Source organism: Blennius ocellaris (assembly GCF_963422515.1).
Source record: "Blennius ocellaris genome assembly, chromosome: 15".
Taxonomy (NCBI): domain Eukaryota; kingdom Metazoa; phylum Chordata; class Actinopteri; order Blenniiformes; family Blenniidae; genus Blennius; species Blennius ocellaris.
The window spans coordinates 6,315,903-6,342,458 of NC_137664.1; the positions used below are offsets into that span (position 1 = coordinate 6,315,903).

General features: G+C 42.8%; 2 protein-coding genes across 4 annotated transcripts in view; one reads left to right on the top strand and one right to left on the bottom strand.

Moving 5' to 3' along the window:
• Positions 1-290: 290 nt before the first annotated feature.
• LOC308139971 (secretory carrier-associated membrane protein 1-like) lies at positions 291-10,351 on the bottom strand. The gene is made up of 9 exons (XM_080509595.1): positions 10,166-10,351; positions 7,150-7,227; positions 6,048-6,164; positions 5,355-5,466; positions 4,568-4,696; positions 2,008-2,167; positions 1,800-1,901; positions 1,132-1,249; positions 291-1,031 (listed from the first exon to the last, which is right to left on the bottom strand). Exons 1-9 carry the CDS (start codon positions 10,220-10,222, stop codon positions 882-884), a joined length of 1,023 nt encoding a protein of 340 aa, XP_080365721.1. The 5' UTR covers positions 10,223-10,351; the 3' UTR covers positions 291-881.
• Positions 10,352-11,322: 971 nt separating this feature from the next.
• ap3b1a (adaptor related protein complex 3 subunit beta 1a) overlaps positions 11,323-26,556 on the top strand; it is a gene marked incomplete at its 5' end in the record, with an annotated part of 58,050 nt that continues 42,816 nt past the window's right edge. For 2 of the 3 annotated variants that reach the window (XM_080510682.1, XM_080510683.1), the window contains 6 exons: positions 11,323-11,479; positions 16,702-16,777; positions 16,908-16,982; positions 20,633-20,728; positions 20,935-21,095; positions 22,615-22,681. In XM_080510682.1, coding sequence (XP_080366808.1) covers positions 11,352-11,479; positions 16,702-16,777; positions 16,908-16,982; positions 20,633-20,728; positions 20,935-21,095; positions 22,615-22,681 — 603 coding nt within the window. Of the gene's footprint in view, positions 11,480-15,174; positions 15,342-16,701; positions 16,778-16,907; positions 16,983-20,632; positions 20,729-20,934; positions 21,096-22,614; positions 22,682-26,556 lie in introns of those variants that run through there. The other variant, XM_080510681.1, reaches the window with a different exon arrangement.

The following is a 26,556-nucleotide window of genomic DNA, read 5'->3' on the forward strand; positions in this document are numbered from 1 at the left end:
TTCTTCCTTTATTCAATCAAAGATCAAACTGTCCCATAATGTTCGGACATTTCTATAGGAGGCCACTCTAAAATATAAATATTTATATAAGCCATCAAGTATTTGTTGGTTGCATGTGTGATATTTGGTTCTGGGCATCTGCAGTCTCCATTGATTAGTGTGTTCCGTTAAAAAAAAATAAAAAATTTTGTGTGAAGCATCCTGTCAAAGAAGTGAAAAGTTTGCACTTTTCCAAAACCCAATCGTGAGCAAAGCCCCCCCCCCCCCCCCAAAAAAAAGAAGAAGTGAGAAGGCAAGGAGGTGGTGAAGTGGAATGCACAGCATTCATCTTGAGCAATATAACGTTCCTCCACCAGGGGGCAGCAGTGTTAAGTTATGCAACTCCAGCGACATTGTGCATGAACTGAAAGTCGACTTCCATTTTACCGGTAATAAATTAAAGATTAAAATAAGAAAGTGGGGACCAGGTTGAGAGATCGAATGAAGGCTTGGAGGCAGAAGACTTCACTCATGTGGGGATGCACAGAAACGCCTGACCTGGTTTATAGAGCGAGAGACGACTATGTTACAATCTGTCAGCGGTGGACAAGCAGGCCACGAGGCAGCAACATTTAAAAAAAAAAAAAGGAGAAAGAAAAAGGCACACATTCATGGACTTGGCCAAACACACATGCACACAAACACAGAAAGTAAAACTGAGCACGCTGGTTGAGAGGCGGGGCGACCAACTGTGTGAATGTCCCGCATGAGCTTTCAAACTTTGTCAGAAGATCGTTCCTGTGTTCAAACATGATGTTGAGATGGACGAGAGAGAGAGAGAGACAGAGAGAGAGAGAGACAGAGAGAGAGAGAGAGAGAGAAGACGGACCTCCCCGGTCCCATCAGATCTGCTCTTTGAAGGATTCCTGCGCGGCCCTGGAGGCGGCGTTCGCAGCCGCCGTCTGGACCGTCTTGTTGGACATGACGCCGGTGGCGAACTCGTGCTGGGCCTTCTCGAAACTGGCGCCTGTGGTGCGGTACATGCCGTGGACCTGTGGGGGGGAGAGGGGGAGTGGGGGGAACAATGAGGAGAAAAGTTGTCACAAGCCGCGAGAGGCCATGCTTTTCCCGATTTGGATCGCACGCGGCCACCTTTTTGAACATGAAGAGGGACATGACGGCCAGCGCGGTGAAGAGGGCCGCGACCAGCAGCATGATGATGCCCACCGGGATGCTCTTGTTCAGTCCCGTCAAAGCCGAGATCCAGCCGCTGAGGATGAGGAAATGATTGGAAAAAACAAACAACGAAGTCTCATCTTAATAACCTGAACCACAGCGGACATTTATTTCTACGTCAGAACCCTTGGGACAGACTCTGCAGCACCGACCTGCTGCAAAACGTTCCCACGAACGCAATGGTTAGATTCTTTTAGGAAAACATTTTCCCAATCTGTCCGTTGTGAAAAATCGTGTCATCTTCGATTTGAATGTAAATTTAAAATAAACCAAATTAAAATTTGAGCCAATTATGAAGAATTTCGATCTTCTTTCAAGTACGTTTGTATTCAGTTTTGTTTTATACTATTTTTATACAAAATTGCATCTTTTTCCACATTTATCATTTGTTGTTTTTGCGTTTTAAGTTTTCTGGTCTTCTCAAGTCAAACATCCAACTTAAAAAGAATAGCAGCACTTTAAACTGTGTTTGAATAAAGTCCTAAATGTTTTATTCGATGACCTTCATCACTTTCATTGCCTCCACATAATACAAGCAATATTGTATTGTCACTTGTGATTCCAACGTTAAAAGAAAGTCTCACCTGGCTCCCCAACCGGAGATGCCGATGCACTGTATGACGTAGACGCCAAACTGGCAGATGTAGACGAAGAAGAAAATGAAAAATCGGAAGGAACTGTCGCTCCTGCGCAAGAAGAACGAAAAAGCAGAAACATCAGCCCAGCGGTTTTTCTCGCGATGTGTGAAAACAAAAAAAAACAACACTTAATTGTTGGATTTGTGCTGTTTACCGGAAGGCGCCGTAAAGCGGTCGGTACCAGCAGACGAAGGAGCACGGCGTGAAGACCAGCAGCCAGAGGATGGACAGGCCGAAGTCCACGCCGCGGCTGGCGTCCACGATGAACCAGGCCAGGCAGCCCACCAGGTTCGCCATCAGCGTCCCGGCGTGGACTGAGGAAGGAGAACGATGCAACAGAGCGGTGAGTAACTGCAGGAGGGAAATGTGGAACTGTCAACAAGTTGTCGAAAGTTAATATTTGAATAAACTCCGATGCTCCAGAGTCTGGATATTCGCGCTCGTTGTGACTGGGAGTACAAACCTTCAACATCCAGCCGGCGGCGGGTCCTTCATTAACAGGATTGCAGGATACAGTCTTACAGAATTACTTTGTTAGTTTAGGATTAATGCGGCACTCCTCCCCCAGCAAACAAGAGCCGAGTAAAACAATAACAGAGATCTGCTTCAGTGCTAATTCTGAGGTCACAGAGAGACGGCAGATCAACCATATTTGTAAATAAACAATGTCATAGTAGTAATCAGAAGTCCATCGGGAGCTTTGAAAAGGAGATCAGTTCTGGTTAACATCGCTTCCGGAGCTGGATCCATCAGCCATAGAAAACACAAACCATCTTATGCTATTTTTATAGTTTGCAGCCGGAACCCAAAGTGCAGGTGTTAATGCAGCTCATCACACACACACTAACTGACTTTTTCTCAGGCAAAAAGATCAAGATGTTGTCTCTGATTAGGACTTAAAATCTGTTGTTTTTCTACAAGTGAGTCAGCAATGTGACTGCTGCGAGGAGCCAAAGCTCCCATCTACTTATAGAAACGCAGTCAGAAAGTTGCACAAAGCAAACAAACGGCACTCCGCCCCAAAAACATCAGCGAGCCTCCGTGGACGAAAATGAAACGAGGAGCGACGTTCTGCATCAACGTCTCTCTGTGCAGAACGCCACGAGAACAAAGGCTCTATTGTCTGAAAACACGACAAAGTCACACAGCCTGGAGGAGACGCTTCCTCAGAAAACAAAGTGTTATTTTCTGGTTAAAACAGAAAAAAATGCTCCCCCCCCCTCTGCAACCCCTCATGGTGGAGAAATCACATTTGCGGTACAGTGAATGGGGCTGGACAGGAATCCAAGGAGCCACATGACGAGACGCACGCCGCGCAGTCATGTGGCTCCGCGCAGCGACTCGGGTCAGATGATTGTTTAAAGGTTGCAGACTTCAGAGGGCTGCAGCTTTCAGATGAATGTTTAAGGAAAGCAAAGAAAGTCTACTCTTTTGCCTCTTTCTTAAACCGAGTGGAGAACTTTCTCTCTCTCTCTCTCTCTTTCTTTCCCCTGCACATTGTCGGCACAAGCGTCTCCACACACTGATGTTAGATTTCACCCGGCAGTGTAAAAAAAAAAAAAAAAAAAATCCCTCTAGCCTGACCAGAAAAACCCACAATGACTCTTGTCAGGGCCACAAGAACAAATGGTACCGGTGATGAATTATTAAACGCCCTGCGCCGAGTTGCATGTTGAAATATTAAGCGTCTTGCGCTTCCTGTACTTTCAATCTGGACTTGGCAGAGACACGGGGGGGGGGGGGGGGGGGGGGGGGAACTGCTGCACGCCGCTCCAACCGTGACACCGGCCGGCTTTGTCACGCTCCGACATGGACAGGCTGCAAGCGTCGGGAAGAAAACGTGGCATCCAGGACTCTCTCTCTCTCTTTTTTTTTTAATAACGTCCTGGGACTATTTTAGCAGCTAATCGATTAAGATGAGTGCTTTTAAATCCTGCGTTCGAAAGCAATGCATCACGCCGGAGGTCGCTTATGTGTCGGGGAGGAGCAGCCGCGGGAAAACTCCAGGGGGTTTACAGGAATGAACAATGCCAATTATTGCGAGTGCGATGAGCTGCATTAAACAAGTCAGAAAGGCTTTGGTTGCAGGGGTTCATTTACGCACTGAAAGTGAAGGAGGCCGCTTTGCTGTGAGCCATTTGTTAGAAATTTACAATAACGATAAACCATGACCACTTTTCATGTGTTTAATCACATTAAAAAGTAGTTTAGTAGTCGTTAGATTTTCACAGTGAAGGCCTTCAGGCGCTGGATGGAAACAATACATATGAACATGCCCGCAGAGAAACGCTCGCTATCATTAATTATTCAGCAGCAGGTCATTAAAAACCAGCTCAGCTCCGAGGCATTAAAAGAGGAAAAACCAAACAGGACGACGGCCGAAGAGCAGGGCTGCAGCTCATAACCTTTATATTGCGGAATTATCTACCAATACATTTCTTAATTAAAATATCTTCAGACTTCGATTAATATTTGTAGGTTGAAGAATAAACTGTACAAGGTGCCAGTTATCTCCACATTATGAAACTACCAATTTCATATTCCATCCAATTTCGTTGACCAAATGGGTGAATATAATCACAAAATAATCCGTGAGGAAACGATAACGTTTTTTTTTTCCTGATAATCATTCAATATCTCATTGCACTCTTTCCTCCCGCCAACAAACACCCGAGTCATTGTGACGGCAGCAGTGATTAAAGGGAAACACTCACACATCCAGAGGTAGTACATGATTTTCACCGTCTTCTGAAACTCTACGGGGATATCCACGGTGACGTCGTGGTAGAAACACGGGCCCACGGGGAACTGCTCCGGGAGGGGGGGCCAGTTGTTTTTCCTGCCTGGAGGAGGAGAACGGAAGAATGTGAGTCCACACTTCATACGCTGCTATCCTGCATTTAACGAGAGACCAGGTTAAAAACTTTCAAAAAAAAGATCTTTTTAAACCAAACTGGCAGGGAATTTGGATTGATTGACCTAAAACGTGCTCCAAAAGATAGGAAAAGTAGGAAATTAAACCTATCCGAGCGGTCGATTTGGGAAACAAAAGGAGTTTAGCCTCAAAGCTCGCATCAGCCTGACCCGCTCACATCCATCGGGATATTGAGGACAGAGTCACACAAGTTATATTCATACTGTTTCCAATTTCTTGACACTGCTACGACCACCGCACCCCCACACAGGAGGCACGTTACCATAGTAACACACCGTCTTCTGCTCCTGGCATCTGTGGAAGCAGCTGTGAAATCTCTGGTGTTTGTAACAATCCGATTTTACTACTACGTCGCTATCATTGTAAAAACTACAAGGGGATATATCCATTGAGTGAATCAATGTTTATTAATGCAAAATTGGGAAGAAAACTAAAAAAAACAAACAAGAGAGTTTAATCAATATGAAATGGCACTGAATGTTCGTGGGAAATTATTTCCCAGCTTGATCGAAAACAGAATCCGTTAAAAACGTGAATGTCTCTTGGCGCCGCCGTCCCCTGCTGACCTCCTGAAGCGCTGAGCGACTGCATCTCCCGCTCCCGCCGGTCCAGCTCCGCGGCCTTCTTCTCCAGCTCCTCCTGCCTCTTCAGCAGCTCAGTGGCTGCTCGCGTCTGCTCCTGCAAAACACACAGCCAATGTCATCACCGTGGTCAGAGTACAACTTTGGAAATATATATATTCAGCTCAATAGAAAACGTTTTTTTTTTTTTTGCTTTTGGTATAAATCCAATTCTCCTGCGGGAGGCGGCAGCAGCAGGGGGGGGGGGCAGACATCGTAACAACATGTTCCCAGGAGTCCGTCTCACAAATGAGATGCAGGATCACAAGCTATTTCCTCCACCGGGCCGTGATTTCTCTCCCGACCGCCGGCGAGTCTGGCGAGAGAGAATTTCCACATCGCAGCCACCTGCGGGGGGGGGGGGGGGGGGCTGCTCTTCAGTGCTCAGCCTCGGTGTGAAACCAGCTGTTGTGTTAATACGTTTTTCTGCCTCCGTTACCCATATCGGAGTCTCTGCTGGCGATGCCGGGTGAGAAACCTCGAGGAGAAAAAAAAAAAAAGGCCCCGGCCCGGCGCTGCTTATATACACGTGACGCTACAGTAACGTCGTCTTGTCTCCGTTTTGTTTCACTCGCTTGCTATCGTTCAACGCAGTGTCTCATTTCAGCTTCCGGGAGCTCCGGCGGCGGCGAGTCGTACCTGAGGCTGAGCGTGCGAGTAGGCCGGAGGCTCCTCGGTGGGTTTCATGATGGCGGGCTGTATGTTGGCGGCGGCAGCGGCGGCGCCTCCGGTCTTCGGCGCCATCCCCGCCGGCGTCTGCGAAGGAAGCGCCAGAGAGCTTGACAGGTGAACGCACGGACTGCGCCGACAGCATCACAAGTTCATCGTCACTGTAAAAGACTGAACTGCAGCCGGTTCCACATTTTCATATTTGATCAATCAAGGGAAAATGACTCAAAATGACACGTCAAACAACCACTCTGCTTTTGAATCACTGCAGGTTGGAACTGCAAATGTGGCATTAAGAAAACGGAAGAAAAACAAAAAGTTGCGCTTGAGTAAATTTGGGTGAAATCATAGAGCTCCGTCCCGTTAAAATCCAAAAGTCCAGTATTTATGGCAACATTTCATATCCTCTGGCCTTCAATCTGTTGAGAATGAATTCATTATTCAAGTATCTTTGTAATTCAAAGCCATCTGTTTAAAACAAAGAGTCATTTGATTATTAGAGTGCGAATTGTAGATATACTTTGTTTTTCCTTTGTATTTCCTACTATTGACATTTAATTGGAATTAAATGTGATGAAAAAGTGATTAGGCTTTTTCTTTCATTATTTTATGTTCTGGACCTTTTAAAAAGTAACACTCAGAGATATACTGTGCAATTAAAGAAGTAGAAAATAAACTGTTAATCACGTTATCATGCAATGAGTCAAACCGTGAGATAAAAAACGACTATCTTGGAGACGAGATGGTGAAAATATGACAAAGACTAAATGCTGAGCCTGCTTCTGCCGTCCTGGATCCATGCAGATGCACCCAAACTCATTAAAAAAACAAAACAAAACTACACAAAGATCACCAAAACTGAAGTAGAAAAATTAAAACTAAATAAAATCATCAGCTGACGGCTTGTCGGCAACTTGTAGTCGTCAGAGATGATTCACTGTGTGCTTGTATAACTAGTCTGAACGAAGAAGAAAAAAAGACTGGAGGCTCACCTTCATGCTGAAGAAATCTATATTTCATCAATTCAATTATCCATCTGTGCATTGGTGATGTAAGACGTCTGGAAACTCACCGATTTGACGTCTGTGAAGGGATTATACTCCTCCAATCCCGGAGGAGCCACAGGTCTCACTTGTGTCACTGACGGATCCTTAAACACAAAAAAAACAAGCTTAAAGTTCAACTTCGCTCCTGTGAAGTCAAACTAATTATGCGTTGTTGTGAGAACAGGCGTCTCCATCATGTCTCGTGTTTGCATTTCAGCTGAGAACGGCTGCAGAAGTGTCGAGCGTGAAGAGCCTCCATTATTCCGCCAGACCGAGGCCAATCTCGTCGCTTTATTCACAAAACAAACCCCAGCAACAGGCCTATAATTCAATAGCGGCAAAGACGGGATGATTCCAATAATTTCCACAGGAAGGCAGCTATGAATAGTCAAGCTCTGGGCATCAGCAGGCGGCGGGGGGGTTGGAAGACTTTTGGCAGATGAAGACAGAAATAAAAGGAGACACCGAGTTCTTTTCTTAAGTGCTGCTGAAGCTTAGAAACAAAACGTTTCAGCAACGAGACACATTTGAACAAACGCTTTCAAAATCTCTCCGCTTTGGCTTTTATAAGGCAGAAACCGTCACGAGAAAGTAAATAAGCTTAAAAAAAAAAGAAATCAATTTATATCCATTCATGAGCTCTCACCATCAGCTGGCGTCACCGGTTTCATTCAAACTGCTCGTCAAGATCAACATCCGATCTGCATATTCCTCAAGTGCTGCCGCGGACCCCTCGGCGCCTTCCTCTCCTCCACACTCTTTAAATTTCTACGAGCTTCTCCTCCTCTTCTCCTGCCGCACACTTGTCACCAGACCGGGGTCATGAATATTTCAGCCGACAGTCACGGTTTAAAATTTAATCCTGCTCCGAGCGCCACGGCCAAACAAACGCATGCATATTCACACGAGGATTCACTGCGAAACGCATCTCCATTTAAAAAAAACCAAAAAAAAAACTACCAATGATTCAACTTGTTGCACGTCACGAACACACGTTTTGGTTACATATTCAGCTAAACTACAGAGTTCCTCCTCTTCCTCTTTTCAGCCGCACTCCACAGCAGATCATGTGATTCGCATGTTTGATTTGGCACACTTCTTTTTTTTTACGCCGGATGCTGTTCCTGCTGAAACCAGAGCCGTCTGGTCCTACATTACTGTCCAACTGGCCTCAATCAAAACCTCTGAACCTGACATTCTCTATCACATCCTATAAACAAAGTATATCTGAATTGTTATTGTCATTACTTGGCTAACGACTGTCTGATTCTAACAATCGTATAAGTTCACAGCGAGCTACAATGTACGACATGAACCTAAGCAATTGCACAAAGACAACGCAAGCTGAACCACAGCATACGATGTACGTCTTCTTTGTTTACATCCATCATGCTTTACTTTTTTTTTTTTACATTTTGCCACTGTAGCCCACTGATCATGTTCATCCTGCATTTCTATTGTTAGTAAGTCGCAGCTAGTGATGACTGAGAAAGACAGATCATCTTAGAAATTGTTGGGTTTAACGGTAGGATTTTATTTTCAACACGAAAGATCGAAGCCGTACAAACAACTAGTTTCATCTTGTGCCTGCCACACCTTAGTATACCTCCTCTGTTTCACTATCACAACATGGCTCAAACACCAAGACCAAACAATGTCTTACTATTAACAAACCAGTTTGGGCAGTCCAACATTTACATTATCTTTAACGTGCCGATGAAGCATGTTCAGAATGATTAAAGCCACATTTCAATACCATAAAGACCAGATTGTGTGTGTTTCTATGTACTTTCTACCTCATTCTCTAATCTGATTAACCCACAGCCATTCACAGTGTGATGTCTGCACTCCCTCACAAGAGTTTTTAATTAAACAACACGGGAGCCTAATTTTGGCAAGTAGCACACGTCTTGGGAAAAAAAAAAATGGGGACAAAACACAAGACATGACTGGAAGTGATGAAGACGAGCAGGAAAAGGAGCCAGCGGGGCACCGGGCACCACATGTCGCCATATGATTTCATCAACTATTGACGAATAGCTGAGAGATTCCAACCAGGCTCCGGCAGTCTTCGGGCGACGGGAAAGAAAATGCAGGAAAAAAAGAAAAATGGCAGGACAAGCAGGGGTTCACTTGTCATGGCAGTATGTTAATGAGACTACGTGAATGATTCACTCATCCTGAGTCTGTACAGCCACATCGAGCCATCAGCACATCGCCAAGTTTCTGCAAGAAGATTCAAGCAACAATAATCTGTATTTTCTCACCAAAATGGCTATTGTAAAAAATGTAGACATAAAATGTGCTGAAAGATTCAGGACTATTTAGAAAAAAATAACCTTGACATGACTTGATCCATTAATTCTGAAATACCATGAATAGAGCGCAACTAAAACTGAAACAATTATATTTAAAAGACATGCATTCCTCTAATTTTAACACGTAAAGGATATTTAGACCCTGATTTTTGTACATTTTAAGGCAGACATGTGAATTATTTCCTGCTAAAAACCTTTGGGTTTTTTTTTGGTTTTTTTAATAATGCATGTTCCATTAAATAGAATCTGCTGTCATTTGCTACCATCTAAATAATCTAAATAACATTTTCCTGCACCTTTAAAGACACCAGGTCCCAAAACATGCAGCAAAATGTTGCTGCAACCAGGTGCGTCACAAAATAATTAAATATTAACGATTCTGGAAAATCTCATGAGGCCAATCAACACTAGCCTAATAAAGAAAGTCGATCCCTGTAAGTAAAGGGAACAGAGGGGGAATAGGTACGTTTTAATCAATCTACTGCAGATAACTATGTTATTATCAAGAAGGCTAACACAACTTTTTCGTACTATTCCACACAAACTGTGCCAACTTTAAGCGAGAGTGCTTATAAACACATCCAATCAGTTGGACGGTTGGCAGTTTGTCTCCACACAGCCCGGTGACAGCACTTCCACTGAGACTTGAGCATTTCCAGACTTTTGTTTACACTTGGTGTGGAAAAAGAAGCTAATGTGGCTAACTTAGCAAAGCTAACGTTACCTGAAACGGGTGGCTTAAGTCCGGGTCCGCGAACGGGTTGCTGTCGAAGTCTGACATTCTCTTGACGGGACGGCTCGAGGTGGCTCCGTTAAATGCGTGTCAGGGGAGATAAATATTACTGAACTTTTTGCGAGGGCACTTAAAAGACGAAGAAAGCGCCGGAGTAGCTGACGCTGTCGGAGGTGAAGTCAGGTGTTGACTGTTCGGAGATAGTATCCGGGAGGTGATTGGACACCAACAGTAGATTCACTGTGACGTGCCGTGAAGCTGGGCGGAAGTTAAGGGACGTCACGTCCGATTACAATTAAAGAGAAACAAAACTTTGGACTGATAACATTGTTGATACGGTTGTAATCTTCTGTTGCGGGACTGCCGAACTAATTTTAGTTCATGGGCCACAGACAGCTCTATTCGACGCCAATGAATCAATAAAATATGGGCATGATTATCTAAACTTTTGAACTTTGTGCCACATCTTTTCATATTGTGATTTCATAACTATAAATGTAAGTCCATCCCGAGATGGGAAGGAGTCTCACTAGCTATATTTGTTTATTTTTAATAATTACCATAATTCAATCTTTCTACTGTGTCTATTTCTGGCCAAATATTTCTTCTGAATGTATGTATTTGTTTACTTTGAATTTTCTTTCATTTTTCATTCAATATGTGCGTGTATTTTTTATGTATTTATTTTTCTACTAACAAGTCACTTTTTACTTCTAACTTTGTTTATAATGTTATTCGGTGTATTGTGAAGTAACATCATTTTATGCATTGACATTTATCCCACATTTGGGATGCGATTCACATGCGATGTTGCTAATTGAAATTACGTTACTTTTATTCTTGTAATTAGAATATATACATATAGTGTGTTTTTTCATTGTTTATAATAAAAAATAATTTCTTTACATTTTTCCTGCTCTGAATCAGCTCCTAATAATGGATTCTATGTGTTGTACATCTACACTGGGGCAGCTGAGGCTCCGTCATGTGACACCAACTTGTCCAACTCACACTTCCGCTGCTGCGTGTGAAAAGTTGCTGAAATCTGGAAGAAGTTTTTGCTCCGCTGCAGCTTTTAAAAAGCCACGTAACCCCGGCATACCGGTACGTTTATGAGTGTTTTTTTTTTTTTTTTGTCTCGGCACGGTGACTTTTTTTGTCGGTTCGAAGCGAAAGCATGTCGTCCGGACCTCTTTACAACGACCAGGGAGGAGCGGAGGCTGCGGTGGAAGCGGGGCAGGAGAACACCCCGACCTCCTCCAACACAGGAGCCGCCTTCAGACTCTTCAGCGCCGACTTTAAAAAGTAAGCCAGCCCGGTGTTTTCTTTTCTTCTTTTTTTTTTCCCCTGCTCGTGCCTGTGGTGCAGTTTGACGGGGGGCTTCCTCTGAAGAAGTCCCGGTGCGGGCCGACGTGTTCCGAGGCCAGCATCCACGCACCAGGCGGTGATGGCTAATGACGGTTCGCTGCAATAAAGTTATTATTGAGCGACTTTAGGGAATACATTAACACGCCTTTCATATTTGAACACACTTTTATGATTCCTACGATTATTTACCGAGTTATACTGCACGAGCGGGGGCGTGTTGGAAGTAAACGTGACCCCTGGGCTCAGACGTGTGAAAGCCCCCCCCCCCCCCCCCCCCCCAGTCCATAACAAGGCTGCGTTCATTCTCACTGGAGCCAGAAGTGCATCAAATCCCACTTTCTAGCCCATATTTTTCTTAAATTACTTTCTTATTACAGTCTGAATAATGGCGACTAATGTCTCAGTCAGAAAAACAAACATCGAATGCATTCAATTTAGTTGAAATTACAAATGTGCTGTTAGTCCTTCTCATTGAGTCTTTTACATCTTTAAACTAAGATGTAAGTAAAAATATTTTATGTCAGGCTGAACAGCTTTTATACTAAATGTGCATCTTGCTGTGGTTGTTGTGCAACTTATAGTGGTCATTTGTGTGTGTTTCTTACCTTTTACAGTTCTTTATTGTTGCGTTTATGATCTGGTGGCATCTCTTTGTATTCCTTTTTGGTTTTAATTGACATGTCCTGTTATACATTCTCCTTGTGCTGAATCTTTTACTGGTTCGACTTTACAGTTGTTTTATGTCAAATTTGCATCGGCCGTGACTATGGCGTGTTTGCAACTTTTTCAGATTGTTTTGCGTCCTTTGGGGGCCTTGTTTTGTTTCTTGTTGCACTTTTCAGAGAGAATTCTCATACAGGTGAGCATTTTGGTCTAATATGAAAAGTGTCAGACTCTCTGTTTCCCAGGTGAGATTAGAAAGAGGATTTTCTGGTTGATGCTTTAGATAATCAGATCTCTCTTTTTTTTCTTTCTTTTTTTTTTCAAATTGAAACTTGACTACCAGTAAGTTTTGCTCATGTGCTTTTTTTTTTTTTTTTTTTTAGTTTCAGTGCAAAATCCTGCCACTTGAGGGCAGCCCAATCATTAGGGAAACGCTTGCATTTCCTTGAAAGTCAATGATGGCGCATCTCTGCTGCTCTGGTTTCATCTTGCTGTATGAGTGATGCTCTCTGAGGTTGTTGGTTTCTTCTTCTTCTGGAGAATCACTGACTGCAGGTTTAATCGTGTGTACGGATTAGAAGCAGAAACGGAAGCCTTCTCGTGTTCGCTTCAGCATCTCTCTGCCAGAAACTACAAATAGGTTTTTTTTTATTTCGCCAAGTCCCGAATGCTGCTTTCGATGGTAAAATGTCCTTTTTGAAATCGTCTCGCATGACCCTCTACCAAGTTTAGAGAGGCAGTAAGTCATTTGTCGACGGATTGATGATGTTTTCGGTTTCTAACCTCCACAACGAACAAGCCCATTAAATGCAAGTGAGAATCGAAGCTTCAGCTTGTTTGGAGATTCTTTTTCGAGTCATTTGTGTGAGAATGAATGATAATGACATTGCAGCATTCCTGTAATACTTTGCAGCACGGTCTTAGTCACCGAGAGCTCGGTGTCAGGCATTCAGCAGCAAGACATGGAAACGCGCGAGTCATTTCTTACCACTGACTCAAGATGTTATTATTTACAAGCTGAAGAATGTTTGACATCACATTGTGATGACGGACTCTTACCACGGTTGGCACTCTATAATGAGACTGACAGCCACACGGAGGCACCCATCCTCTCCACAGTTCATTTTCCTTCAGCTGTTCGCGATTATATCTGGACTTGATATATTTTAGTACCATTTAGATTTTTTAATTTTGCACACTCAGAGGAAAAAAAAATAATTATATTTGCAGATGCAAATTGAGCTGTCCGTCAGGACGAAATGCATATGTGAGAAAAAGTGAAGCGATGACGACGAAGAGCTGTGAAAAGTTGCAGCAGATGTTTAAACATTGTACTTTTTCCCCCCTATAAAATCAGGTGTCAAATCTCTGAAATTATAAGAAGTCATAGACTCAAATATATTTAGCCTTTGTATCTTGCAGCATGGCGTTAAATGAGAAGAATACACACATGGCTCATTTGTGATAAATAGTCATTAGGAAACTGCCACGTGTGCAATATTATACAATCAATCTCAGCGGTGATGGAAAGAAGGTTTGAGATGCTCGTAATGAGCCAGACGGGGCGCAGAGATTTAGCTTTTAGGTGTCCTGAGTCAATCAAAGACCAAATAAAAGAAATTAGGTGACAAAGCCATTGGGAAATACGACAACGCTTCAGATGTTTTTAGTCATCTCTTGGTATATCTGCTAACATTGCTTCTACACCGAATAAAAAAAAAAAACACGAATGCAGTTCAAGCTAAATACATTTCTTGGTTAGGTTTAGGATTTATTAAAATAATTTTGGCTCGTTATCATATAGTTCATATTGTCACCCTGTTAGACTAATGACCTAAATCACTTTTCCAAGTTATTCAATAGACTGAATCAAACGCAGAATATTTCACGTTCAAAAAGAAAATTATTGTCTTGTGATTTCTAATAAATAAATAGCGTGTGTCGCAATATTGATATAGGTATTTTCACAAGGGGGGTAAAACAACAGGATTTGTCCTGCTGTTCGTCTGCAAGTTGAAACGACTTGCTGTGTTTATTCAATATTGAAGGAAACGGGGGAAAAGACACCGAGATCTTGGGAAATCAATAGTTGCTTCTTTTTTTTTTTTTTTTTACTTATCAGCAAATGCCACTTTTTTTATGTAGTCTCCCTTAATGTAAATATAGCTAAACTGCACTTTAGCTATAACATTAACTAGAAGCTGCAATGCACACACAGTTTTGAAATGTGAACTGAACTCGACACTTTTCACATGACTTGTGGCCCGGTAATCCACCACAGTAATGACTCAGTTGTTCCCATTTACTCCTGGGAAAACGGCGTCGGAGGCCAATTTCTCCCGATTCCATAATCCTTCCAGGCCGCTCGGGGTCTTCGGGGGTATTTCCTGACATTCAGCTCGGCGCCGTTATCGCTGACGGGAGGCCCGGGCAGCCGGCCTCGTGGGCCAGGCTTGGCAGGGCATGTGCTCTCGCTGGTGTCGGGCTAAAGTGGATTATTGTTACTGTGGCGGTGTTGAAAAGTAGCCCAGTGTTTACCCACCACTGTAGATAAGACCCTCCTTTTTTTTCCCCCTCGAGGGAAGTGACCGAAGTCGCACAAGGGCAGAGTCGCACGCGGAGCCAGGAGGCAGGTGGGACTCCTCATAACGAAAAGGCCACATTGTTCAGGAAGAGAACTCCCGCGACAATCCAGAAAGAGCCGAGCGGCGGGTCATTAAAGGGGGAGATATTACAACAGCGAGGCACAAGGATGGCTGGCCATTAGCGAGCTGACGGGGCATCTTGTGACTTGTTTTGGCTGACAGAAGAGGAAGGAAAGTAGTGACTGACCCAACCGAAGCCGGCGGAGCCTGTGCTGTTTGTCCACCGCTTCTGACGTTTTCTGAACAAGACGGGAAGACTGCAGCAAATAAAGCCTTAGAGACCCTCCCAACAAAGCGCCTGGCCCCCGGATCCTGTTCGGCAGCATGGACGTTGGGATCGCGTCTTTGCGCTCGGAGGCGGCGTTGGCCATGAAGACGGCCCTGGTTTCTGTGGACACCTTGCAGCTCACCCTGAAGCCTGAGCCCAGCCAGGAGGAACAGGCCCTCACTCGCCACTCCAGCAGCAGGTCCAAGGAGGCACAGAAAGACCGGTACAGTCCGAGGCAGGATATTCCACGACAAGGATGCAGGCAGGAAAGGAGCTGGAAACAAATCTCAGCTGAGCAGACTGGAGCCATGTGGTTGTAGACTTTTTAATTTTTAGACTTAGTTGTATTCTCTTTAAACATCTGACCTGATCTTACCAATCCCTACATCATTCCACAACAAAAAAAAAGTTTTATTTTGATGAAAATCTGACACTTAAATAAGAGATGGACTTCGGTTTATCAAACTTTTAAGTTATACACCAAATTTTTTTAAAATCTTTTGGAATTTAAGTGAAACATGTTTGTGTGTATGAATGCAATTATGTGGCTGTAGGTTGGGTACCTGATAATATAGGGTATAGGTAGTTTTGCGTGGGGAAGAATTAAAAATGACTGACATGAGGTGCAATTTGTCTAAAGTAAAAAAATTACACAACTAATGCAGCAAAAATCTTACTGAACACATAAATGGGGAAAAAAAAAAAGTAATGCAATCTGGGAGTTATTCTGTACATAGTGATTTTAAGTCATACTTCTCAATACTTAAGAAAATTATTATCCTCTTTTCAGCTTTGTAAATTGATGTAAGAAATTAGGGCCAGTGTTGGACTGAAGATCCACATTTGAATCAAATCTGACATCCTTCATATCTTCGTTGTTGTAGAAAGTGGGCTAAAAAAACTTAATTAAGACGTTCATCCTGATGTAAACTTACAAACCTCCTCAGCATCATTGCAACAGGATCTGAAGGAGATTCTTTCAAAAAATGATAAAGGGCAACACTACTGGACACCCCTGTTGAAACACCAGTGGTTGACCAAAAGCCTGTAAATGTCCAGATTGACCAGTCGTGGAGATATTTGAGTTGCAGCGACTCGCTGTGTTACTCGGCCTCCGCATGGAACAAACATCCTCTTGTGGTGGTTTTGCAACGGCTCCGTGGATGAGCGTCAGTGGAGGACTGGATTGTCATGTGAAAAGTTTTAGGAGAAATTGTTGCATTGCGAAGGAATAAAACTGGTTCTGCTTGCTTGGGCGCATTGTTTGTGGACGGACCAGCGGGAGCCTGTGTGTGTGTGTGTGTGTGTGTGTGTGTGTGTGTGTGTGTGTGTGTGTGTGTGTGTGTGTGTGTGTGTGTGTGTGTGTGTGTGTGTGTGTGTGTGTGTGTGTGTGTGTGTGTGTGTGTGTGTGTGTGTGTGTGTGTGTGTGTGTGTGTGTGTGTGTGTGTGTGTGTGTGTGTGTGTGTGTGTGTGTGTGTGTGTGTGTGTGATCCTGGACTCTCTTGACACAGATGTTTTGTGTGTGGAGCTTTCGCAGTACTTTTGACCTCTGGAACGCCGCTCACCTTGTATTCTGCTTGTAGGAATGAAGACCTCAAAGAGATGTTGGAGAGCAACAAGGAGTCGCTCAAACTGGAGGCCATGAAGAGGATTGTTGGTGTAAGTACACCATGGGAACTCTTAGAAATGTTTTTATTTGGTTTTTGTTTTTTTGAACGCAAAACTGATGTATATATTATTTTTCTTGATATTCCATATATTTATTTATTTCCCCCCCCCCCCCCTCCAGCTCATTGCGAAAGGAAAGAATGCCTCCGAGTTGTTTCCTGCTGTTGTGAAGAACGTCGCGAGCAAGAACATCGAGGTATGACATTATTGAGAAATCACAGCTGCCGTCGTCCTCGCCTGCAGCCGGCTGCGATGATTAATTCTATTCTCGTGTGACTAAGCACGCGTGTTCACTAAAACGCCACATGAAAGAAGAAACTTCCTCACAGAGGAAAACCGTTGGATCATGTGGCTTTATATAAAAGAGTTTTCTTAAATCAATTTGTTGTTATCTGCTTGAAACGTTTAGGTATTTGTGACGATACGACCGATAAGTGAAGGACTTGGGTTCAGTAGAGTAAGAGTAATGAGAAAATGTCATTAGGATCAATGAAAACGCGTCTTCAGCTGCTTGAATTGATTTGGGCATTTTCCCCCCTTCGAATGTGACCCCGGACTTGATTTGGGTGAATTTTTCCTTATCTTTCAAACTTAGTTCCTGATCATCTGGCTTGGACACACAATTTATTTATTATTAGTTTTGTTTAAACTCCATTTACGGCATAAGCATGTCACTGCACTGAACATTCAAGTCAATTGTATAGAAAATGAAAAAGACTAAATAGCAAGCTGAGGACACTTTAGAAAGGAAAATCTATTGATAAAAAAAAAAAAAAGAACACATCCACCAGAACCAGCATATTAAGGTCACCTATTGACCTCACATGCATGTTTTTTTTTTGGACTCTACCTTGAGGATGACCTAAACTAGCAACTTGAAGCCAAATTTCCCCACATAATTAAACCACAATTCTCCTTATTTGTGTCCAGACATGCAGTATTGTCTCACCTGAACGTTTTTATCTCTGTGATTTGACACAATATGTATAGAAGTCAGTGCTGTCGCTACAAAATGGTAGCATCATCTTGAAATGACAGCTTTTTGCGTATTGTTTCATCGCCTGTTGAACCATTAATCTCTGGGGTTTGTGTGCCGTAGTCGCCTGCCATGTTTGTCTCATATTCTACTTCTTCTTGCTGTGATTAGTACATGAATTTATCTTTTAAATACCATTGCATCGAGATTATCGAATGTCCCCCCCTCAACTAAGATGGGGAGAACCGTCACCCCGCTCCACATAGAAATGCTCCCAAGCTCGGTTTGAGTCCGGGCCGTAAGGTGACTTAGGTGAGAGTGCTAATCACTACTCCACAGCGCGACCCCATCAGGAGTTTTAATAAAGGATTTGACTGGAGATAAAGCCACTTTAAATGTGTTGGAAGTACTTTTTTTTTTCTCATCAGTCTGCAGTAGCACAGCTCCATCCGTTGCCGTTCCTCATCAAGTGCAGCAGCGTCAAAATAACACGGGGCACAACGGGCCCCGTGTAAACACGCTTTTAAAAATCCTGCACCGCGTGAGCCGTGACGGCCTCGTGCACAGCCTATTCCAGCGAGTGACCGGACATTAAGCAGCCGCTCAAGATGGGCACGCGGGGCCCAGAGCCTGTGAATATTGATTAGCGGCAGCCGAATAATCGGGTACCGTGAGGGGGCAGCGTGTGAGCGGGGGGCCTCAGGCCCGGCGCTGTTCGCAAGGCATGCAACCGAAGAAGCTCGTGGCAGGGTAGGGGAGCAGGTGGGTGGACGTAATTGGTAGAAGAGGGCCCACAGTCACATCTCCTCTCTGCCGCCTCATACACACCAGCTGCTAAGGTAGTCTGAGGTCTGTTTTCTTGCTCTTCGTCTTCCACTCTCCTCTCCAGTGCAGTGTAGCGGGCTAAAAATGGCCTCTTCTTTTTTTCCACCGTCCTCCGTTGACGTGAGTCGCTGCTCGCAATTTACTGACGGTGTTGCAGGAGTTAAAAATCATGGCTTTTTATTTTCCTTTTTATCATTTCTGGACTGTGGTTTTAACGCCATATATGCTACATGTGCTACCAGCTCATGTGTTGTTTTCTTGACTATTAATATTATAGATTTTCATTGAAGGCGTCAAAACTATGAATATACACATATGAAAATATGTACTAATGCGTGTCAAATGTCTCAATATCTTTTATATTTTATTTGATTACTGCTTTGCACTCTTGGCCTTCTTTGGCTGAGCATCATGAGGTCTTCGCCTGAAATGGCTTTGCAAGAGTCTTGAAGGAGTTCCCAGAGATGCTGAGCACCTGTTGGCCCTTCTGCCTTCACTCTGCGCTCCATCTCATCCTCAGCCATCAGGGTTAGCTTTGGGTCGAGTGACTGCGAATGCCAGGTCATCCGTTGCAGTGCTCCGTGACTCTCCTCGGTCAAATAGCCCTCAACACAGCCCGGTGGTGTGTTCAGGGTCACTGTCCTGTTGGGAAAATAAATGACGATCCAACTAAACACAAAACCGGATGAGATTGTATTGAGGTGACTCTCGGTCTTCCTTTCCGATAACGCTCCTCATGTGAGCGAGTTTTGGTGCTTGATTGGTGCATTCCGGGGCACATTCAAAGTTTTTGCAGTTTTATTTTTGGACTTACTGATCTTCACTTCTTAAAGTATTGGTTGGGCAGTCGTTTCTCTTTACTGAGCTGATTGGTTGTTGCCATAATAGTAATTTTAACAGTCAAAATAGGGCTGTCAGCAGTGTACCGACCTGACTTCTCCACTGATTGTCCCGACCCCATTAACAAGGCAATTTGTTGTTTACTACATATTTCGTATTTCTATAACAGTCGACAAAATAAAGAATAAAAACATTGAATGTGGAAATGTAGCCAAACATTTGACTGTCACTATACCATACACATCCGTTTTCATGCTCTTGCTGATTTGTGCCCCAAGCAATGTGAGAAATGATTTAAAAAATGATAAAATCCACATTTTTGCTGGGCAGCTTCACTCCTGCTTGCTTAGTGGGTCAAATATGAAGTTGTTGGTGAGCTTTGTGGTCATAGAAACCAGATCCTTGAGGGCAGATGGGCTGTATCTCCTCTTTATAGAGAGTAATGCCATTAATTCCCACAGTAATGACGATAACCATGATTGAGAACTGTGGCGCTCCACCCGCAGGTCGATACCTGCTACATTAGAAAGCATGGCACTGATTACTGGCTAAAGCTCCCACTGATTCTAACCTAAAATGTAACCTTAAATTTGACCTCGAGCTCGAATGAACTCAGAAATGAAACCATAAATAGTTCCTGAGGTAAATTGTCATTTTTACCAACCCAATTATTCTTCATTTTCTTTGTGAATCCACAGACTCTGCTCAGTTTCTTCTTCTTCTTTATTAATAGCCGACGTGAATCGGCGGACGGGCGACTTTTGATCTCCAGTTAAACTTGTCTGAAAGCAGGACAAATGTTATCGCAGCCTTTCCTGTGAGAACAGAGGAGGGAGAATAGTGGCGGAAGATCATTCAGTAGCCATTTTTAAATGGGGGGGGGGGGAGAAAGCAAAACCTCGTTGCTCTGCCCAAAACAACAATGTTCACATCAAGTCTTCAGCTTTTAAAATCGAGACAACAATGCTTTTGTTCAAACAATTTTTTTTCAAAGCCCCTTGAAACAATAAACTTGCGCTTCCTGACAGAAGAAGCTGAGTTATTGTTCATTTTGTGTAGCCTTGATTGGGTGTATGAAACAAAGAAAACCTCGCAGGTCCTCTCGCATGAAAGTTTTTGAGCACAGCTTGCAGTTTGCTGAACTGTTTTTCCACTTGTTTTTCCACTTGTATGTGCTTGAGTTTTAATAGTATTGTCCTTTGCAGCTTAAGAAGCTGGTGTATGTGTACCTGGTGAGGTATGCAGAGGAGCAGCAGGACCTGGCTTTGCTCTCGATCAGCACATTCCAGCGGGCTCTGAAGGTACCTGTAATGCTTTGTGCTAGAACAAAAGAAACGAAATAATACTGACCGATATGAACCAGCTGGTTGTTTTTTTTTACTTTAATATTTTACAGCCTTTTTTCTAAGTCCATTTAGATATTTATGTCTATATATTGTACACGTTACAGTATAATTAATGAATAATAGCCACTTTTTCACACTTGAACTCTTTCTCCATGTGGCAGGACCCAAACCAGTTAATCCGAGCAAGTGCGCTGAGGGTTTTGTCCAGTATCCGCGTGCCCATCATCGTCCCCATCATGATGTTGGCCATCAAGGAGGCTGCAGCCGACCTGTCCCCGTACGTCAGGAAGACCGCCGCCCACGCCATCCAGAAGCTCTACAGGTAAAACGGGAACGCTCGCTTATAGAGGTCAATGGATGAAAATCAACTGGACTGAACTTTTTACCATCTCATTCCCCAACCCTGGTTTGTACAGTAAATGTTGCGTTATGTTGATTTAAAGGGCCTCGCCCTGCAGTTATCTTCCTTTTATCAATAGACTGTGTTCATTCATGAATGGCTGAGTGCTTTACAGTACGTCAGGCTGGACATTAAAAGGAGCTTTGCACGTTTGATTAAAACATCCAGTAGTAAAGAGGATCTATTAGCAGAGTTCAAATATAAGAAGCACATTATGTTTCTTAGTGGTGTTTCACCTTTGATGCAGAAATGATTTCATTTCTTTATATTTTTTTTAGAGTTTTATTGTAGAATCATTCATATTCCTCAAGCTCTTCTATATTGAGTAAATATGTTGAATGTCCTCTTGTATACTTTTAGTGTGAAAGTTGTTTTCCCTTTGCAACTTCACTCCAAACATGCTATTAAATCCACAGACGGCAGTTTTAACATTTCTACTGGTTCCTAAAAAAAATAACACTTTCACATTTCATTCAGTGTGTTGATTTTCTGCACTTGTTTTTATAACAAATATGGATCAACTGTTATCAAAACACAGCAAAAAACAAAAAAGAAAACATTCTTTCAATTGTGTAGCTTCAGCTAATGAGTGTCTTTATAGTCTTGATTGTTTTGTGTTTGAAATGTTAGAAAATGTACACAGTTTCAATCATCACAATAGCAGTCCAATTCTTAATTAATTGATAAACTTGACCGGTAGTCTAACCAGTTATTTAGTTGCAGTTCTAAAAGTGTTTATTTTCCTACCTGATTGTCACACAGAATGTCACAGTATTCGCAGTTGTAAGATTTCTGACCTAAGGCTTCTTTTGATTTGAAAACCAGGTTCTTTGCCTGAGGAGTGAGAAGGAAGTTATGGAAAAGCTTTGAATATGTCATCCAAAACCTGCAGACCTGCTTCAGTGGCACCTTCCACATTACTAGGAATGCCTCTCGCCATGAAAATATCCGACGACTCGTTTAGTCGGTGTAGTAATTAAGTTGGGAGACTAAATTGGTAAAAGTGTATTGAAGCTGGTACATGCTCTTTAATCTACTAAAGCATCCACAATGTATTGTGGTGTTATGAATCATGAAGTACTTTTTTTTGGCTTATTGCAGTGGTCTAAAAGTGGTCATATTAGAGTAATGAGTAATCTAACGCGCTACTATTTCCAAACCAGTAATCAGATTAAGCTTCACTGCTTATAACGGTGCGCTAATGTTAAGGAGCTAATGTGTCACAGCTCCTGTGGAAGTACTTATCTTTTCTTTATAGTCGGGAGAGTGAGGGATTGATCCTAAAAATGGTTTTCAATGCAGAAAACAACGGCCAGACAGCTGACCAGAGCACAGCTTAACATTCAGAGCACAACAGAGCAACATGATTTAATTTGTTAGTTCACCTGTGAACGAATGCCCGTTCAGAGTTGACGTCCCTTTAAAATCTCTTTGTCTGCAGCCTGGATCCAGAACAGAAGGAGCAGCTGATCGAGGTGATCGAGAAGCTCCTGAAAGACAAAAGCACAGTAAGTACACACAAGGAGCAGCGTCACAGTGCGAAACGTGTGACGCACCACCACTGGAGGGCGCCGCAGTCAAGCAATTCTCCTCTAGCACTTCATCCCACAGCTCATTCGGCAATGCCATGGTTTGTTAACACCCACTTAAACCCACACATCTTCAGATGCTCCTTGTTAAGTGTCCATTTGGAAGGAATTTTCGCACTGATGCTAGTGTCAGCTTAATTTTCTCAAAGGCCAACCTCTTCTCTCTCTTTTTTTCTTTTTTCCCCCCCACAAAATGGACCATAAATGAGTTGGATTCTCAAATTCTGTGTTTAGGCCAGTCACAGACACAATGCCGGCAGCCCATTAGAAGTCAGCAGGCAGCACATTAATTTGGAGAGGTCATAGTGAATACTAAGGCTGTTTAAATGCCACACTCAAATATGTAGACGCCGGCTTGAGAATGCAGTGTGGCGTGTTCGTACGTGCGACTCGCGCACAGTTTGTCGTCATTATGTATTCACAGAGTATACCTATCAATATACAAACAAAACAAAGCGGCTCAGGCCAATGGGGGGATGGAAAGCCCAGTGCCAGATGCATAGCATATTTAGCCCCGGGCGCTAACGAAGACAGATGACTTCTCCCTGTTGGAGCCCACATCGCGAGGCAGGGGACGGAGAGAGAGGGCACCATCATCACACAGACACACAAGCACATCAGTCGGTGATGAATGGTGAAAAACCCAAACCTAGCGGATACTCAGTATCTAGCGAACGATGCATTTTTTTTTGTGATGCCGGGATGATCAGCGTGTTGTATTCAGGAGTCACAAAGCAGTCGTGGAGTTGAGGTCGACAAAGAATACACGAGAGGTTTGTTGGGTCTTTGCAATGCAAAGCGCTATTCCACAGAATTTACGTTTCAACATTAGTTAAGTTTTCAGCCTGTGGATGCTGCTTTATGAACTGTTGGTTACGCTTTTTTTTATTTAAATCAGAATTTTAGTCATGTCCACTGCTGCACAAATGTTTTCGGAACTCCTGAGCCGGTCACATTATTACAGTGTGCATCCTTATTGTTTAGTTAAGATACTAGTAATGACTAAAAGAGTTTACATTTAACAATTTGGCCTTAAATGCATCAATCACACTCAAGCTAATGTCTATAGTTGGTTGCCTTTGCCAGAATCAATCTACTTTTTGGAGTCAAGTCAGCCATGGCAGAGCTTTTATCAAACATTGCGCCTAATATAAATACGACATGAACACTTGAGACATTTATAAATACCCGGCTATTATTTTTCAGATCCGGTGGGAAACGAGGCTGGTGTCAAATTATAGCCAAATAATACTGCTTTGTTTGCAAGTGAGCGCTGTTTAATTTAGCAAAATGGGTCAAAAAGGTCATACTAGCGTTTTCAGTCGAGCTGATCGCAGTTCTTTATATGAATATGCGTAGTTGCAGTGCTCACTGTAAATGCCAATTAATCTGACTGGACATCCATAAACTAGTAAATCTTCATCAGCAGTTTTCCTGAAGGCCAAGTCAAAATGTTTGCTTGTGGTGTAAAAAAAGTACACGTATTAAATATTATGTTTGATTGCATTTTATTGATTGTCAAAACATTATTTTTGATAGCTGGGTACGTTGATATATTGAGCACCTTTATGGTTACGTTATAAGTCACTTTCTCTGGAAGTAATTGCGTAGTTTATACACTCCCACCTAGAGTGGGAAGAGATGCAGGTAATATTGTTTTTCTTTGACAAAGACTGATGTTTTTCTTCAGTTTGAAGACTATTAAAAATGAATGTAGATCTGATTGACTTAATTGCATAAACGTATGTGTTGTGATATTTGATTTGAAGTTGTGTGTGTGTGTGTGTGTGTATGTATATATATATATAATTTCACACAGTGTTGTGATATTTTGGTCAAAGATCAACATTTGTTTAAATTCTTAATAGGGTAAACTATTAAATTAGAAAAATTGGATGCTTGACTTCGCCCCTTAAAAGTAACAACCAGATGAGGACTGAGTGAATAATCAATATCTGATTATCGTTTATCTGATCAATCATCCCGAGCGCAATTGATAGGCCAGGCTTACATAGAGCCTCTTATACTTAAGATGGCTTTTGGGGCAAAAGAGTGTTTAAAAGATAAACTAGTTTCAAACAAAATAAACTGATGGGTGCCTAAAGGCAAGAATGAAATAAATGTCTTTCCTCAACTAGTATTAATAATTAATTAATAATTGCCGTAATATAAATGTATATTCAGTCTTCCTCAGATATTCTGGAAGGCAGTAACATCAGGTCACCACCATGTTTTACAACAGTTCACTCGGAAACATTTTTTTTTTTTGTTCAAGCTATTATTTAACCACTTCATGTCAAAATGTGTGCTTGAAATTTTGTTTATTTATCTTTACACAAAGCTTTCCAGGTGTCTTTAGGCTGGTAACACAGTCTTTCTTTATCTGATGTTAATCAATCAAATTAACTGCAAATAAGTGTGTAACTGCTGCTTAGCTGGTGTCGTCGTGATGTCAGTGGAAAGAGGAAACATTAGTTTATTGTTCCAGTCTGTGGTGTTGTCCGGGCCTCCTGACATTTACCTTTACAGATGGGCCTGCTCGGTTAAATGGCTGTGACACGTGTGTGGGGAAGGGGAGGCGGTGATGCTTATAGGCAGCATGGTGTAAAGAGAAAATGTGGAAGGCCTGATGACAGAGACAACATAGGAGTTTGTGCAGCTGTTTTAGCGTGATGGATCTATTATCCAGCCATTACAAGATAAATGATCGATCTCTGCCGTCCTCCCTCTCCCCTCCCTCCCGCCACTGCTGCACCTTCTGCAAAATTGAAATGAGAAGAGAAAGGAGGAGCGGGCGGGGGGTGGGGGGGGGGGTGCTATGATTAGGGGCTAGGTGAGATGCCCATTAATTTAAGAGAAAACGGAGGGAGGAGAGGCGAGAGCAGCGGAGGAGCGAGTAGAAGGGGAGGATAGGCCGACCCCTCGCCGGGCCATCAATCAAAAAGGCGCACGTTGTCTCTGACGTGATGACCCAGCACTCTCTGCCTCTCCGGCACCCTAATTAGAATTCATAGCAAAATAGATGCAAGGAAACGGTTTGGGCCCTTCATAATTTTATAGGAAATTTATTGTTATTAGAAGAACCATTTGCTTAGTGTGATTTTTCCATTACCGGCTTGTCACGCAGGGTAGATAATATGGTCGAGGAGGTGTAGGGGGGTGTAGGGGGAAGGAGGTGTATGAACTCCATAGATTGGGGTGTCAGTTTTGTTGATGGTGCATGTAGTTTACCTTGGAGCTATGTCTAATGGGGGAAGTTGAGAGAGAATGCATAAAGCCTTGCAGCAGGAACCACATGCTCAGAGACGGTAATGCAGATAAGCGAAAGGAGAGGCCTTGAGAAGGTGATGCAAAACGAGTTATAGTTCCACCCTCGGTTGTGGAAAGTGTCCTATTATGCTCGACTTAAATGTGCAGAGCTAATTTTGACTCTGGTGCCCCCCTTAGGAGATCCCACACTCCTACTTGTCATTTAAGGTTTTAGTCATTTTTGCCATTTGGGGTACACCTGACCCATTTTCACATTTAACACCAGTGAATATAGTCTAAATGTATTTAGTGTATACTGAGATCACATGACTATCGATAAAGTGAATCATGAAAATTATAGCACAAAATGAGAACATTTTATGAAGGTAAAAACTAAATGGCTCCATGCTGACATACGTATAATAGAATGCGATAATTAAGGCAACATTAACTTTTACTTAACAATATGTAGCTTATTTGTGGAAATGTCATAGGTGGTTAAAATGTACACCAAGTTCATTTCGAATATGCTGATATTGCGTCTG

Coding starts and splice junctions, on each gene's coding strand:
- LOC308139971 (XM_080509595.1), bottom strand. CDS start 10,222: ATGTCAGACTTCGACAGCAACCCGTTCGCGGACCCGGACTTAAGCCAC. Junction 1,902..2,007: donor CCGCTTTACGGCGCCTTCCG/GTAAACAGCACA, acceptor CTTCTTGCGCAG/GAGCGACAGTTCCTTCCGAT. Junction 1,250..1,799: donor ATCTCCGGTTGGGGAGCCAG/GTGAGACTTTCT, acceptor CCTCATCCTCAG/CGGCTGGATCTCGGCTTTGA.